Raw genomic sequence first — 14,496 nt, 5'->3', positions numbered from 1 at the left:
TTTTGAATTCTCAATCTGACTTTAATGTCACATAAACAGTTAAGTGTTGCCCAACCTTCTCCAAGACTGAAAGGATATTTTGCAAAAATGTTAACGCATACATGGTGATTGAACTTGGCACATCCTTTGGCCCTGGGTCAAACCCTGACGTAGCAAACAGACATCAAAATTCATTCCACTTGTCTACCTGCATGAAGGTTTAAGAGAATAATTTATGTTGGGTCTTCTTGTATTACCCCCCTGAAATATTTGTGGAGTCAGATTTAGCCAAGTTTAGTGTCACTGAAGAAGAAAGGGTCAACAGTTGAACCCAGGGCTTAAACATGACTGACCAGTGCAGGATGACACTTCTCAGTTTCAAAGACAAGTACAATGCTAAAAAAAATGCTACTATGTAACCTATTTCTAATCTGTTTCATTATAGAAAGAAAATTGTCATAAATGCCTTTGTCTGGACAAAGCTGTTGATTATCCTCTATGTCCTGAGCACCATAAGACTAAATATTAATCTTTACACAAAATGCCACATTTCTTGGAAAAGTTTCTGCATAAACTTCTAGGTCTTACATTTTGAAACCTGGGTCCCATTTGAAAATATCTCTAAATTTGAAGGAGAAAAAGTGAATTCTGACACTTACCTCTTTGTTAAGTGTTGCTATAAAGATAAGGAAGCCAAAATATGCAGATCAGTAAAGGGAGAGGCAGCTCAGGCAATGACACTTCTGTGTCACTTCTCATGAGGCTTTTTAAAAGGAGCAGCCAAAAGCACCCTGCTGTTGTACTACAGCTGAAATTCCAGTTTTGAGGGAGGGATTAGGAGGCTTCACTGCTGCATTTCCTTTGGTGCCCCCTTTTCAAGAACCTATAGCACTTTAGGGCCAAAGTGCATGTCAGTAAACCTATCCCCTAGAGCTCCAGTGAAAAAGCAGTGGGTTAGGTTGCTTTGAAGGTCTCAGAAAGGCTTTATTGCTTCTCAAAACGAGGAGCCCACAGTCAAGAATCAGCAGCAACCTGACAGAGACAGCAGAGAACAGCCATACACTTGGAAAAAAAATAGTAAGTACATTGAACTGACAAAATTCCTTTTATGATTTAGTATTTCATGACAAATAAGGAAATGTGTACATATGTTCTAACAAGGCAAAAGTTTACATGTTTTTATATATTGATCTTTAATTTACTGCTAGATGTCAAGAGGGGCAACTTGTTAAATTGAAAGAATATTATAAAATGCTGACAGTGTTTCATATATTTTGAGTAAATCTTGAAATAAACAAGATGAAAATAATTATTATATATTATATTACCATTGTGCTTGTTTGTAGGGTATGGTGCTCTTGTCTAGAAGAATAGTCTTAAGAACAAATAGAAAGAAAGAAATGTTGATATAGTTTGACATAGAGTAAATGAAAATGTAAAAGAACTGTAGAAACTATACTTCAATACACATTTTCCAGTGGCATATCCCAACACTGTCTTCTATCTGAGGCATACAAGTTGTAGTACCTTTAAATTCATATTTACTATTTTACCACAAAAGAAACACATGCTGTGTCGCTGTAGTCCTGAAATTTAAGTCACAGACCTGAAAACTTCATAAATCAGTTCAATCCATTATTGTGGTAAGCTATTGGTTCCTCAGATAAATATAGCTCTACAAGCGCAAACCAAGTGTAAAACTGCTAAACATGTTTGCACTTCATCAAGTGACAGAATAGAGTATTTGTTTTAATAGAATGTAATAAGAACCAGTGGCTCCCACCAATAGATTGATGAGATGGCAACATTAAATGAAAATTTAGAGATGGCTGATGTAGACCTTATTATTCATATAAGATTAATTAATTTATTAAAACATTGATTTATAAAAGAGAATTTGACATGTATTATAACGTTCCTCACTTTAACCTTTATAGTGTCATTGCCCTCATGTATTTATGCAAATTAAGGTTACAACCTGTCAACTTAATTCAATGTTTAGAGGACTCAATTCATCCCAAATACTATTTGCTGAACTGGTACATTAAAACCTTTAACAGATTATCTATAATGAAAGTGACAGTGGTGATGATTGATTGTATAATAAAAATGTTAATTTTCAAGCTTTTAGTGAATAACAAAACAAAAAATTGACAGTTTAAATTTATATGAGCATACAAAATTCAAATTTTTCCGCATTCAACTGTTCTATTTTATGTTATCACTAATTTCTTTAAAGTATTCAGCACTAACAGAAAAGAAACCCTAAATTCAGGGATCTTAATTACAATGTTAAATTTACAGTCGACAACTTGCGCCACTTCCTGAGTCATGACAGATAGTTTTATGAGGCATGTGACCCACTGCCTGCAAAATTAGGCTGCTCACTCACAGGAATCTGCAGACGGCATGAGAAGCATTTTGTATTTTGTGATCTCAGGAATTCTCAATTTACAGCACAGATAGAGTTACAAACCCAAGGCTCCTAACAGGGGTTATATTCTCAAACATGACGTTCACAGTAATGGCCCAAATGCAACAAATGCCTGATTCTCATTTTTATGGCATTTGAGGGGGGGGGGTTCATTGTTTGTAATTGAATTTGTTCAAACTCTCCACTTTGTATAATTTAGTATGAGAAATACTAAATTAAGATTTTGATATTTGGGATGAGATTAGAATTAAGTAGAATAACTTTATTGTCAATGTACACTGTACAAAGAAATTTGCTTTGCAACTCTTAAAAACAAGGAGTAGGCTAACTGGCAGAGCCAGAAACAGTTAGAACAAGTCTTGTGCATTCAATGCAGTCTATAGTGTTAAAAAACAGGGTTACATAAAAACAGAAAAATTGCGTGTGGTTATTAGTCATATTGCAGCAGCCATGTTACATAAGATGAAAAGACCATATTGCACATTTTAAATCGTCCTACTGCACTTAATATTGTAATGTAATGATGTATTGTAAAAACAGAAAATGCTCACACATGCTCACAGTGCCAGATGTGAGTACTGTAACTGTCAGTGTTCTTGGGGAATTGGTGGTTATGTTTGTGGCACTATTCTTGAAGAGTTCAGTTCGATAATGGCTCTGGGGTAGAAAATGTTTCTAAACCTTAATGTGCAAGTTTTAAGGGTGATTAAATGTCTGCCAGATGGCAGCAGAGTGAAAAGGTAGTTAAAATGGGTCCATGGGTTGCTACTAGTGGTCGAGCCATACTAACACCTCCCTAATTCACTGAAATCATAAGACTTGTTTGGAATTGACGGGGGGAAAAAAAATTATTTTATCTTTTACAAAGTATGTCCAGGAAATGTACAGTTTTACTTCAGTTACTACTAGGTACTTTTGGAGTGTTTAATTTTTATTTTTCATATCACAGAGAAGCTGTTTCCTTGATCAAGATGTTTAAAATACGTAGAGCTAAGGATGAGGAGCCAACGGCTCCTGGCCAGGGTAAGTGAACTTTAAGATTGTATCATGGCAATCAGCTTTACATTTCTGTTAGGCCAAGGCTGCCAAATCTAAGTCATTCTTCAAGAAATGGTAAACAAGGCTTTTCTCATTAAATTACAGTGAAAATTAAAAAGCGGTCAAAAGTGCCAGGAGTTATGATTACTCAATATGTGGAAGAACTTCCTGAAGGCATGACCACCCCAGATTTTACTCGGAAACCTATTGCTCTAACAATACAAGAAGGTAAGGTAAAATTGCATCTCTCATCAGATACCCAACCAAATTTTTGATGAGATGTTTAAGTTGGTAGCATACGTAAAGATAAACTCTTTCTGCTTTTCCTTTAGGAAAACTGGCAATCTTCAGAGCTGTGATTATTGGTAAACCAACACCAGTCGTGACCTGGATGAGAAATGATGGGGAAATTGATCAAGAAAGGTGCAAAATCACCCAAGACGAGAAGTCTGGAGAATACATGCTACAAGTGGGTTGACTGACCATGTGTCAAAAGAAATGCTCAGAAAATAACTTAAAATCTCTGTAAAGTGAAATCCAAACTTTGTGTCTTAACACACTGGATAAGTTGGAATAAGGTTGCAGTAAACCTGTGGAAACCATGAGATCTATATGTGACTGAATTTTTTTATTTAGACAGTTAGGAAGTTGTTCACCTCTTTCCTGGCATGGTTTTATTTAAGCAGGGCAAATATCTAAGCCCATGACAACAACAGTCTTGATGGGGAACTACCCCACCCCCCCAACAGTACAATGATATCTAATAACCAGGCAGTTCATCTCAATACAATCTGTTGTTAGCTGATGTCACCGCCTTCATTGAAAGTTAAAGGGGACATATTATGCAAAAATCACTTTTTCAGGCTTTTCTAACACAAATATGTGTCCCTGGCCTGTCCACAATCCCCTCACGTTCCAGAAAAATCCATTCCCTCTCCTCCTCTCTTTCTCCACCTTTCAGAAAATGTGTGCTGAAACAAGCCATTCTCAGATTTTATATCTAGTGATCTCAACAGGGGCCTAGGCATCCGCCCCCAGATTTGGTTGGCCCTCCTCCACTCTGAGTAAAGTTCCCATCCTCCTCTACTGATCCTCTCAGCTACCAGCTGAGATGCTGGATAGCTCAGTGGGTTACCCTGCTGACTATGGTCTGGGAAGTTGATGGTTCAAATCCCAGTTTGAACTTTGGAAAAAAAAAAAAAAAAAAAGAAAAAGTGTCTGTAATATGGAGTGCTGTATCCATTTCCTGAGAGGGGTGTGGTCAGGGGCAGAGTCAGACAGCTAATTAAAGCCGACAGAAACTGCTCGTTCTGAGTAATGCTGAAACAGACGGCTATTCAGACATGCAAAAATACAATACTGAAGTGTTTTTCTGCAACAAACTTCACAGGCATGTTTTGGGGTCCTCTGAGAACAATATAAACTTGTCTTAAAAGGGTACAATATGTCACCTTTACCATCCAGCTACATGCTACAGGTTCACCATGACGTATTTTTTTCAAACTTATCAGCCATGGTGGACTACAGGTCATTAAAAGTAACTTCTGTCTCTCAGCTCTGCACATAGTCAGGCAGCTAAACTCTGATCTGAAAAATTATTTCTTATTTCTCCTGAGTGGGTGTGGTTTCATTTCATTCTACCAACATGCCAAAAATCCTAGAGCAGATTTTACTGCCTAATTTTTCATGATTTCGAAACTTAATTTTATAAACTTAGAGATGTTTTTCATGACTGACATTTGGCCTGGTGGTTCATGAAACAGTACAACAGAAAACCTGAAATAAAGTTTTTGTTATCACATTACAGGAACATTAAAATTCTAAAAAATAAGAAATATCAAGAAACAAATCAGGATTATCAGTAGATCATGTTGCACCACTATGTTGTTAATTAGTGACTATTATGATCTATAGATGCCCGATGTAAGCGTGGATCAAGCTGACACCTACAAGTGTTATGCCAGAAACGACTTTGGAAAAGCTGTTGTGACTGCTACACTTAATGTTATTGAGGGTCAGTTGCTTTCTTTTATTTCATATTTTTAATATTGCTATTCAAAACATATTCAGCAGAAAATGCATCTGTTTCACTTTACTCTCATTCCTTTCATTCTAGTTGGATATAAAAAGAACAGAGCCTTGCAGGCATCAAGAACAGGTAAGCAATCAATATTTTATGAGTAATAATGCTTTACATTCAGTTGCTGAATTGAAATTGTGACAGTGTTGCTGATATTGTTGTAGCTATCCGAGAGACACCCGAGGACTTCAAAAAGGCCTTGAAAAACAAGTAGGTAGAAAATTTAATGTATGGGCAAAGTTCACATACACAGTGGGTTTTTTTTTTTCCTGTTTAATGGGTCTTTACTTTTGCAGCCATTCATAAAAAATATCCTGTTGTCTTTTGTAGAATTGATGTAGAGGCGAAAGAAGAGAAGAAACCAGAGATTGATGATACGTTTTGGGACATATTAATGAGTGCTGACAAGAAAGATTATGAAAGCATCTGTGCCAAGTATGGCGTCACTGATTTTCGTGGGATGCTGAAAAAGCTAAATGAGAAGAAGGTTGAAAGGGAGAAAGAGCAAGAAAAGGTATATTTCAAATTAATCTACATCTAAAAGCAAAGACACCAACAGCCACTCGTGTATTACAATATGAGAGAATAACGTACCAATGGAAATACAAAAAGATCCCAACATTTACACTGTTAAGTTTCTTCTTCCTCGCTCTTTTTTATCTAGGTCGTTGAAAGGCTGTGCAACCTAAAGCCTATTGAACTGAATCTCGATGGCAATGCAGAGTTTGAGCTTGAAATGTCACTTAAAGACCCTACAAGCAAAATCTTCTTATTCAAGGTAAGATTTCTTTTAAACTGTCTTTTTTAAAAAGTGGATTGATTATATGGAAATATTTAAAGTCACATGATAAGGCAGAACAGCTGCCATTTCTGATGGCATGATCTTAAACAGGATGGAGTCATGATCCCATTTGATGCAGACACAGAGGTTAAACATGGACTGAGGCAAGTGGGAAAGAAGTTCATGTTTAGCATCAATGGTGTTGATCCTGACGATGTAGGATTATACCAAGTTGAAGTGGATGGAGTCAAGATCTTCTCAACAGATTTCAAACGTAAGACCAAGCACTAAAGTAGTTCTACACAATTTGATCCAAAGCCTTATACAGACCCAACAATTGCTCCATGAATTGAACTTCCACATAAAATGTAGTAATGTTAAGCTGTTTTTTTTGTTCTGTGTAGTTCCCCCTGTAGAGTTCCTTGTCAAGATTCAAGACGTCAAAGCAGAGGAAAGGGAGGATGCTGTTTTTGAGTGTGTTATCTCACAACCCCTGAAAAAGATATCTTGGATGGGAAAAAATATCCCTCTTGAACAAGGGGAAAAATATGACATCCTCGTGTCAGAGGACATGTTGATTCATACACTGGTGGTAAAAGATTGCCTTCCATTGGACAAAGGAATATATGCTGCAGTGGTTGGAATGGCATCCTGCAGTGCTTGGCTTGTAGTGGAAGGTAATATTCCAAAATCTTACACTATATTGCTTGGAATGTTTAAAACAAATTTTAAATGTTCTCTATTTGTGTATATTTTTAGCTGATAATGATCCAAATTCAAAAGGGAAGAAAAAAGCTCGGAAAACAACCAGAGCAGGAGGAGGTGGAGCTGAGCTGCTGAAGATTGCTCAGGAGCAGCAGGCTAAGGTACAACAACAGAAGGATGAATTAGTTTCAAAACTAAAGGCAGAGGCAGAAGCAGCTGCGGCTGCAAAAGCAGAAGCTGAAGCCAAAGCTAAAGCAGAGGCAGAGGCCAAAGCTGAAGCCTTGGCTAAAGCTAAGGCAGAAGCCAAAGAAAAAGCAAAAGCAAAGAAAAAGGCACTGTCAGAAGAACAGGCAGGTGAAAAGACAGGGGAAAAGAAAAAGACAAAGAAAAAGACAAAGGCAAAGGTAACGGCAGAAGGAGGAGAAGGTGAAGCAGGAGCAGCTCCTGCTGAAGACGCGGAACAGGAAGAAGAGGATGAAGAGGATGAGGAGGAGGAGGAGATGGAAGAAGATTTGGAACCGGGACAAAAAACAAAGGAAGGAGAAGCTTCTGCAGAGGGCGCTGAGGATGAAGGGGAAGGGGAGCCTACTAAAGAGAAAAAAAAGAGAGTAAGAAAAGGCCCGCTCGTCCCGGACACAGTCATTGGTAAGACACATCAAACAGTTGTACATTTTGAAGAACTTTTGTTTAAAACTGTTCCCAGTTGACACCAAGGTTATGATTTCTTTAGACCCGGGAGTGTATTTCACCAGTGGTCTGTCAGATGTAGCTGCCATTATTGGTACTGATGCAGAACTGGTCTGCAGGCTGAACAGTGAGGAGTGTGATGGAATCTGGTACAAGGATGGGAATGAGGTGAAGATCACAAGTGCTGCAAAAGTAATTGCTTTCACCTTTAACCGTATGAGACTAAAGTGTTTTTTTTCTGTGTTTTTTTTAGATTACAGCTTCAGAAAATATCTGTATTGTTAAAGATGGGACCTATCGCAAACTTATTATTAAAAACTGCACAGAAGAGGATGCTGCAAAGTACCGATGTGAGGCTGATGGCCGTAAAACAGAGGCTGTGCTGAAAGTTGAAGGTACTTTATTGTCATCAGATTCAGTTTAATTCTTGAAATTCAGGTTTTCAATTTCAAGAATACAAAACAGAACTGCCAGTAAAAAGACAATGAAAATAGAATCTTTTTTGCTCAGAATAACAGCTTCAACGTTAAAGATCTCTTTTATTCTGTAGATCCACCAAGATTTAACGCTGATGATCTTGCTGAGTTAATAAAACCTGTCACAATCAAAACTGGCAAAGATGCAGCCTTCAAAGTTACATTTGTTGGCCGGGAACCACTGAAGATACAGTGGTACAACGAGGGAGAAGAGCTTTATGAGGACACCAATATCAAGATTGAGAGGTCTTCCACACACAGCCGTCTGGTGTTAACCAAGTGCAATCGCAAAACAACAGGAGAAATTAAGATCAAGATTAAGAATGAATGCGGAACAACTGAAGCCATCACACAGCTTGTTGTACTAGGTAAGGATTGTACACTTCAGGCTAGAACTTGCAGGCTCTTAATTCAAACGAAAGCAAAACGTTTGCTTTGCCTTTTCTTACTACAGATAGACCAACACCACCCATGGGCCCTGTGGATATCATTGAAAGCTCCTCAACTTGCATTGATTTCAAATGGAGGCCTCCCAAAGACAACGGAGGTTCTCCTATAACAGACTACATCCTTGAGCGCAATCAAATTGGCCGAAACAGCTGGAAGAAATTAGGCAAGATTGGCCCAGAGCCCAAATACAGGGACACTGATGTGGATCATGGCAGAAAGTACTGCTACCACATCATTGCAGAAACTGATCAAGGCACCAGTGAAATGATGGAAACTGATGACATTCAGGCCGGTACAAAAGGTGAGTCTTCTTTTAGTCCTATCAACATTTATCAGTGACAGCAACTTAAGTAGGGAAGGCTAAAACAACATCGGCATTATTTGCATGATTCTTTCAGCATTCCCTGGACCTCCCTCTACACCAAAAATTGTAAGTGCTTTCAAAGACTGTATCAATCTTGCTTGGACTGCACCCACCAACACTGGGGGAACCAACCTTTTGGGATACAATGTTGAGAAACGTAAGAATGGAAGTAATATTTGGAGCCAAGTCAACCCACCAGATGAGCCCATCAAAGGTCAGGCAACTTTAAAACTATTTGAAACTTTAATTTCAAGAGAAATGCTCTTTATTGTTCAAACCCCACAAAAAAGGAACTAAATATTGAATATTGTTAATTGTACTAATCAACATTTCAACAGAGAAAAAGTATGCAGTGAAGGACGTTGTTGAAGGCATTGAGTATGAGTTCCGCGTATTTGCGATCAACATTTCTGGTGCTGGAGAGCCAAGTTCACCTTCTGAATTTGTCTTCGCGAGGGATCCAAAGAGTAAGTAATAAGCCAACTAAAGACAATGTGATTGTTTTCAGTGCTCCACTTGTCATAAATGCCTAATTATCTACACCTTTAGAACCTCCTGGCAAAGTTATTGACTTAAAAGTGACAGACTCCACATACACCACCTTATCACTTGGCTGGACCAAACCCATTGAGGAAGAAGGGGTCCAAGATGAGGCTAAGGGATACTTTGTGGAACTGAGACCAGCAGAAAACCCAGAATGGTGTCGCTGTAACTCCAGTGCTATCATTATGACCTCTTACACCATCATGGGTATGAAGTCTATGGCTATGTACTGGGTGAGAGTTTTAGCAACCAATGAGGGTGGAGATGGTGAGCCTCAAGAGCTGGACAACTACATCATTGCAATGCCTCCTCCAGGTGAGTGGAAAATGTATACTGTCTTAACATTCAGAGTAATGAGGATAAATTATGTTATATAATAAGCAGATATCAATGCACACTGAGTGTTAGGGCTGATTATAAGGGGTGGTATAAGTCCTTAACAGATTCCAGTACACAGTGTTGTTCAAACACCTCACTGATATCGATTTTCATAAGGTCAGATAATTGAACATGAAGTTTTTTTCGATCCACTTTTCTGCACATTTGGCATACTCGCCCTCTTTCTGTTGTCAGTGTGATCCCGCCCCCCTGTCCCTCTTAGAAGCTGTGTTAAAGTTCTAACGAAAATAATGAATTTAGGCTCATTCTTCAGGCGCTGGTTTAGCTCATTTGGTGGAGCAGGTGCATGCATGTCTTGCCCCCATTCTCTATCCCATGTCCCCTGTCTCTCTTCAGTTGTCATTTTGATAAAAGCAAAGAGCACAAAAAATTATATTACAAAAAGCAAATTCTCCTAAAGATTATTAGGAGATTATTAGTTATACTGTGCTTTCATACAGAAGGATCAACCATCTTTGATTACTTTAAGTTGAACATTTCAAAACATTTCACTGCACTATAAAAAAAGGTTTAGCCCTCCTCCCAGACACCAAATGTGGCCCCAAGTCAATTTCAGTTTGAGACTCATGGTCTGGACTGGTTATTTGATATACTTTATATTAATTCTCTTGTCTTATTAATTTTGTTTCCATTGTTTTTCTCCTTGCCACAGTGAGACCACAATTCACTGACAAAAAAATGAAGAACTTCATGGTGATGAAAGCTGGAAACTCTGTTCGAATCAACTTTAACTTTGTGGTATGGTCTAATAAAATCTTAAATGTCTTTTACTGAATGTCCTCTCTTAAATGGGAGATTGGAAGTGTCCTTGTGCTGTTAAAAAAGGATTAACATATTTTGTCCCTGTTTGGTTCTGTTCTCAGGCCTCACCCATGCCTGCTATTAATTGGCTCAAGGATGGACTTCCTGTGCCCAAATATGTAACAGTGAGCAACACGGACACATCATCACAGCTAATCATCGCTGCATCTGAACGTCATGACTCTGGGATCTACACAATCATTGTCAAGAACCTTGTTGGTCAAGAGACCACTAGTGTAGAGATAAGGGTCACAGGTACAGTGGGAAAAAAAACATTTCTCACCTTATGTGTCATCCATACAAGTTTCTGAGAAACAACTCATGCTTCAACTTGACTACAGCTACTTTAGCTTTCAGATGAAGACATTAAACTTAAGTAATATTCTATGGGCCTATAGTGTGTACAATGTGAAAGAGGGGGTTACACTCTAAACAGCAAAATCTTTCAGGAGCACACCAAATATGATTTACAAGAATAATGTACAGTGAGTGTAAAAAACTGTCCATTTAGGGTCTTTAATTCTGGGGGTGGTAGTGCACATACCATGAAGAATGTGTTTTAGCACTGAGCTTTCAGCAGCATTGTAAACCCTAAACAAGTGCAAGCATATTTTTATACATTTGTACTTCATTTATACTTGTGATAGAAAAGTAACCATTAATGTGATAATGTGGTGAATTAACAGGCAAATAATGTTTGTTTTTAGATGACCCAAAGCCTCCAGGCCCTGTGGAGCTTGATGAGAATGTGCCGGGAACAGTGACAGTCTCCTGGACTCCCTCTCCAGATGAGAAGAAAGATGACAGGCTGCACTACATGGTCACCAAGCATGATTCTGTGAAACGTTCTTGGCATACTGTGGCAGACCACCTCTTCAATAATAAGTTCACTGTTGCCAATATCATGCCTGGAAGGCAGTACAAGTTCCGGGTCTACGCCAAGAATGATATGGGAACTTCGAATCCCTCTGAGTCAGCACCATGGGAAGTGAAAAGAATTAAAGGCAGGTTTTCCAGAAGTGATCTAGTAGTGTGCAGTGTTTATATTGTCAAATCAAAAGGAAATCTCAACTTACAAATTATGCTAAATATTGAAAAAGCAAAAATCTTTACTTCTCAAACTATCAGTTGTCAAAGCAATGAACAATAACAGATTAATGAACACTTTAATGCCCCTGTAAAGTTATTTTTAAAAAACTGTACTTTAGGTTTGTATGTTGTATGCCAGACCACTGTGTTATGAACCACTTGGCCAAATTTCAGACATGTAAAACATATTTAAGCTTATTAAGTTTTTTCAAAATTGAAAAAGGAGGCATCTAAATCTTCTCTAGGTTACAAGAAATACAGAAGGTGGGGATTAAATTTACTGTTTTCTCAATGACCCATAGGCCACTGTGGCTGATAGATTTGGGAAATTTACACCACAGAGAGCAAAAGTGAAAGCAGTGACATCAGCTAACAACAGACTTTACTGAGATATCCTTGTAGTGTTAGGGGGCGGGGTAATTCCCCGTCAAGACTGGTGATGTCAGGGGCTCCTATATTTTCCCTGCTCAAACAAAACCAAGCCAGAAAAGAGGTGAAAAATTTCTAACAGTCTAAATCCAAAATTCAGCCACATATAGATGTCAGTGTTTTCACATGTTTACAGGAACCTCATTCCAAAATATCTAGTGTGTTAAGACACAAATTTTGGATTTCATTTTTTGAATAATTTAAGTAGCTGCCCTTTGGATTAACAGCAATCAATCCATTTATGATTAAATGCAATAATTTTAGCAGAGTTTCTGCATGATAGTTTTCACATATGGGTTGCACCCAAACAGCAGAGGATACTAATGTCAAAAGCAATGCCAACCCTCATTACTAAGAAATTCTTGGTTTGCCTGATGTGTGTGGAACACACAGTGAAAGCTGCTCTCTTTCTATTTTATGGAAGTAAGTTTGACAATGTACATATCCCCCTTTAAACATTTCTTTCCCCTTTCTTTTGCCCTTGCAGAGACATTTACTTTGAACCTTCTTGAAAGTAAGGACTGTTGCTTTGAGGCGCCGCCTGCATTCTCTGTTCCACTAAAACTGCACAATAGCCCAGAGAGCTATGAGTGCTACATGAGCTGTGCCGTGACAGGAAACCCCAGACCCTATGTCACCTGGTACAGAAATAACATCAGCCTCAACACCAACACCAACTACTACATCACTAACACATGTGGAGTCTGCTCCATGATGATTCTCAAAGTTGGTTCAAAAGACAGTGGAGAGTACACGGTCATTGCTGAAAACCCTCTGGGCAGAGTGGAGTGTTCTACCAAGCTCGTTGTTAAAGGTGAAACATCTAATATCTGACACTTCTCAAAAGTTGATTTCCTTGGCTACATCTTTTAACAAGTCTTTTCTCCTTCTCTTTCTTCAGATTAAAGTTTTGCAGTTCGCCTGAACTCATCAAGATGCAGGTTTACGTTAAGGATGAGGGGATGGACATAGACAGCTCTTACTGTAACACCCAAGAGAAACTTTAAAAGCACACATAACATATAGAGTCTACATTTTTTTTTAGGTAGAAATGTAATCAGTGTATCCACTGGACAGAAACAGCACTTTGTCAAAGATCATCTGAAATTACACTTAGATTGTGTGCGTAAATACTGTATCTCATGATTGTTTGTATGTTGACCTTGACCCAAAGCTGTGATTGTATTTAGTATAATTTCCTATGCTTGATTTTGAATTATAACCTCTGCAGGTTTACAAGATAACCACAATGCCATAACTAAATATATCTGGTGTTTGAATTTTTAATTATGTTAAACATGAATAAATCCTACCTGGAAACAGTGAGAAGTTTTTGTATATATCTCTTTGAGAGTTTATCAACATGATAATCAGCATGGGAGTGAGGCAGTACAGAGGCCTGAGGTAAGTGTTAATGAGAACATTTATATTCCACAAAGGTTCTTTGTAGATGATGTCTCGTAGTAGCAGAGAACACCCCTTGGGGGGTAAGTGGGGATTTCTCCATTGGTAAACACTACCAAAAAGGCCAAGTTTTGAATGTTTTATGACAATGCCAAGTGTTCAAAGTGTGAAAATATGAACATTCTTATTATTTAGCTACTTTTGTGTCCCAAAAATAGTGAAATATTCAGGCAAAAAAGTTTTAAAAACTCACAGAGACATGGCAGCGGAAGGAATTAAAAATGCCTCTCTGTAAAGCCAGGAAGAGCAGTGTTAAACCCAAGCAGCAACCTCAGGTCCTGAAAAATGAAGCTCATGTGGAAGTGCAAAAAATTGCAATACGGTGAGTGTCCACTTGAGGCTGGCTGCAGGAACACCGGAAGTCCCATCAGAACACATTAAAAAGCCATTTTTTACACAAGAAATAAACTGGTTTACAGCCTGGTTTAAAAAAAAAAAAACACAAATGTGTCTCATGTCTTTATGTGCTTTCACTGTACTGAGAGGGGATTTTTTTCTGTACCACAATAGTTTCGATTATATTTAGGAAAAACCTCACTGCGCACTGATTGGTGTGTCTCATTTGATTGACAGATAGCTTGACAGGCAGAAGCTACCTTTCTGTAAACCAGAATGCTAGCTAGCGACAGGAAGTCGAGCTCAGTGGGCGGGCTCTTGTCTACTGTTAGGTTGATCCAAAGTTTGTTTGGAAGCCACCATGAATCGGCTTTAAAAGCAGTTTGAGTCCGCCTATTGTAAGCAGACGTCTGACGTCACAGGCTTTGTCCAATGCTTTCT

General features: G+C 38.3%; 1 protein-coding gene across 1 annotated transcript; it reads left to right on the top strand.

Moving 5' to 3' along the window:
• The first annotated feature begins 3,322 nt into the window (after positions 1-3,322).
• Positions 3,323-13,265, top strand: LOC121506409 (immunoglobulin-like and fibronectin type III domain-containing protein 1). The gene is made up of 23 exons (XM_041782204.1): positions 3,323-3,436; positions 3,557-3,679; positions 3,784-3,920; positions 5,366-5,465; positions 5,568-5,609; positions 5,696-5,741; positions 5,862-6,045; positions 6,196-6,309; positions 6,424-6,586; positions 6,717-6,989; positions 7,072-7,662; positions 7,748-7,872; positions 7,958-8,099; positions 8,255-8,548; positions 8,635-8,931; positions 9,029-9,208; positions 9,333-9,461; positions 9,544-9,852; positions 10,589-10,674; positions 10,800-10,992; positions 11,445-11,741; positions 12,743-13,069; positions 13,157-13,265. The coding sequence occupies exons 1-23, from the start codon at positions 3,385-3,387 to the stop codon at positions 13,159-13,161; spliced, it is 4,209 nt and encodes a 1,402-aa protein (XP_041638138.1). The 5' UTR covers positions 3,323-3,384; the 3' UTR covers positions 13,162-13,265.
• The last annotated feature ends 1,231 nt before the right edge of the window (positions 13,266-14,496 follow it).

The sequence above is a fragment of the Cheilinus undulatus genome, linkage group 3, assembly GCF_018320785.1.
Source record: "Cheilinus undulatus linkage group 3, ASM1832078v1, whole genome shotgun sequence".
Taxonomy (NCBI): Eukaryota; Metazoa; Chordata; class Actinopteri; order Labriformes; family Labridae; genus Cheilinus; species Cheilinus undulatus.
Note: the sequence above shows the minus strand (reverse complement) of the source record. Positions and strands in the feature narration are given on the sequence as shown.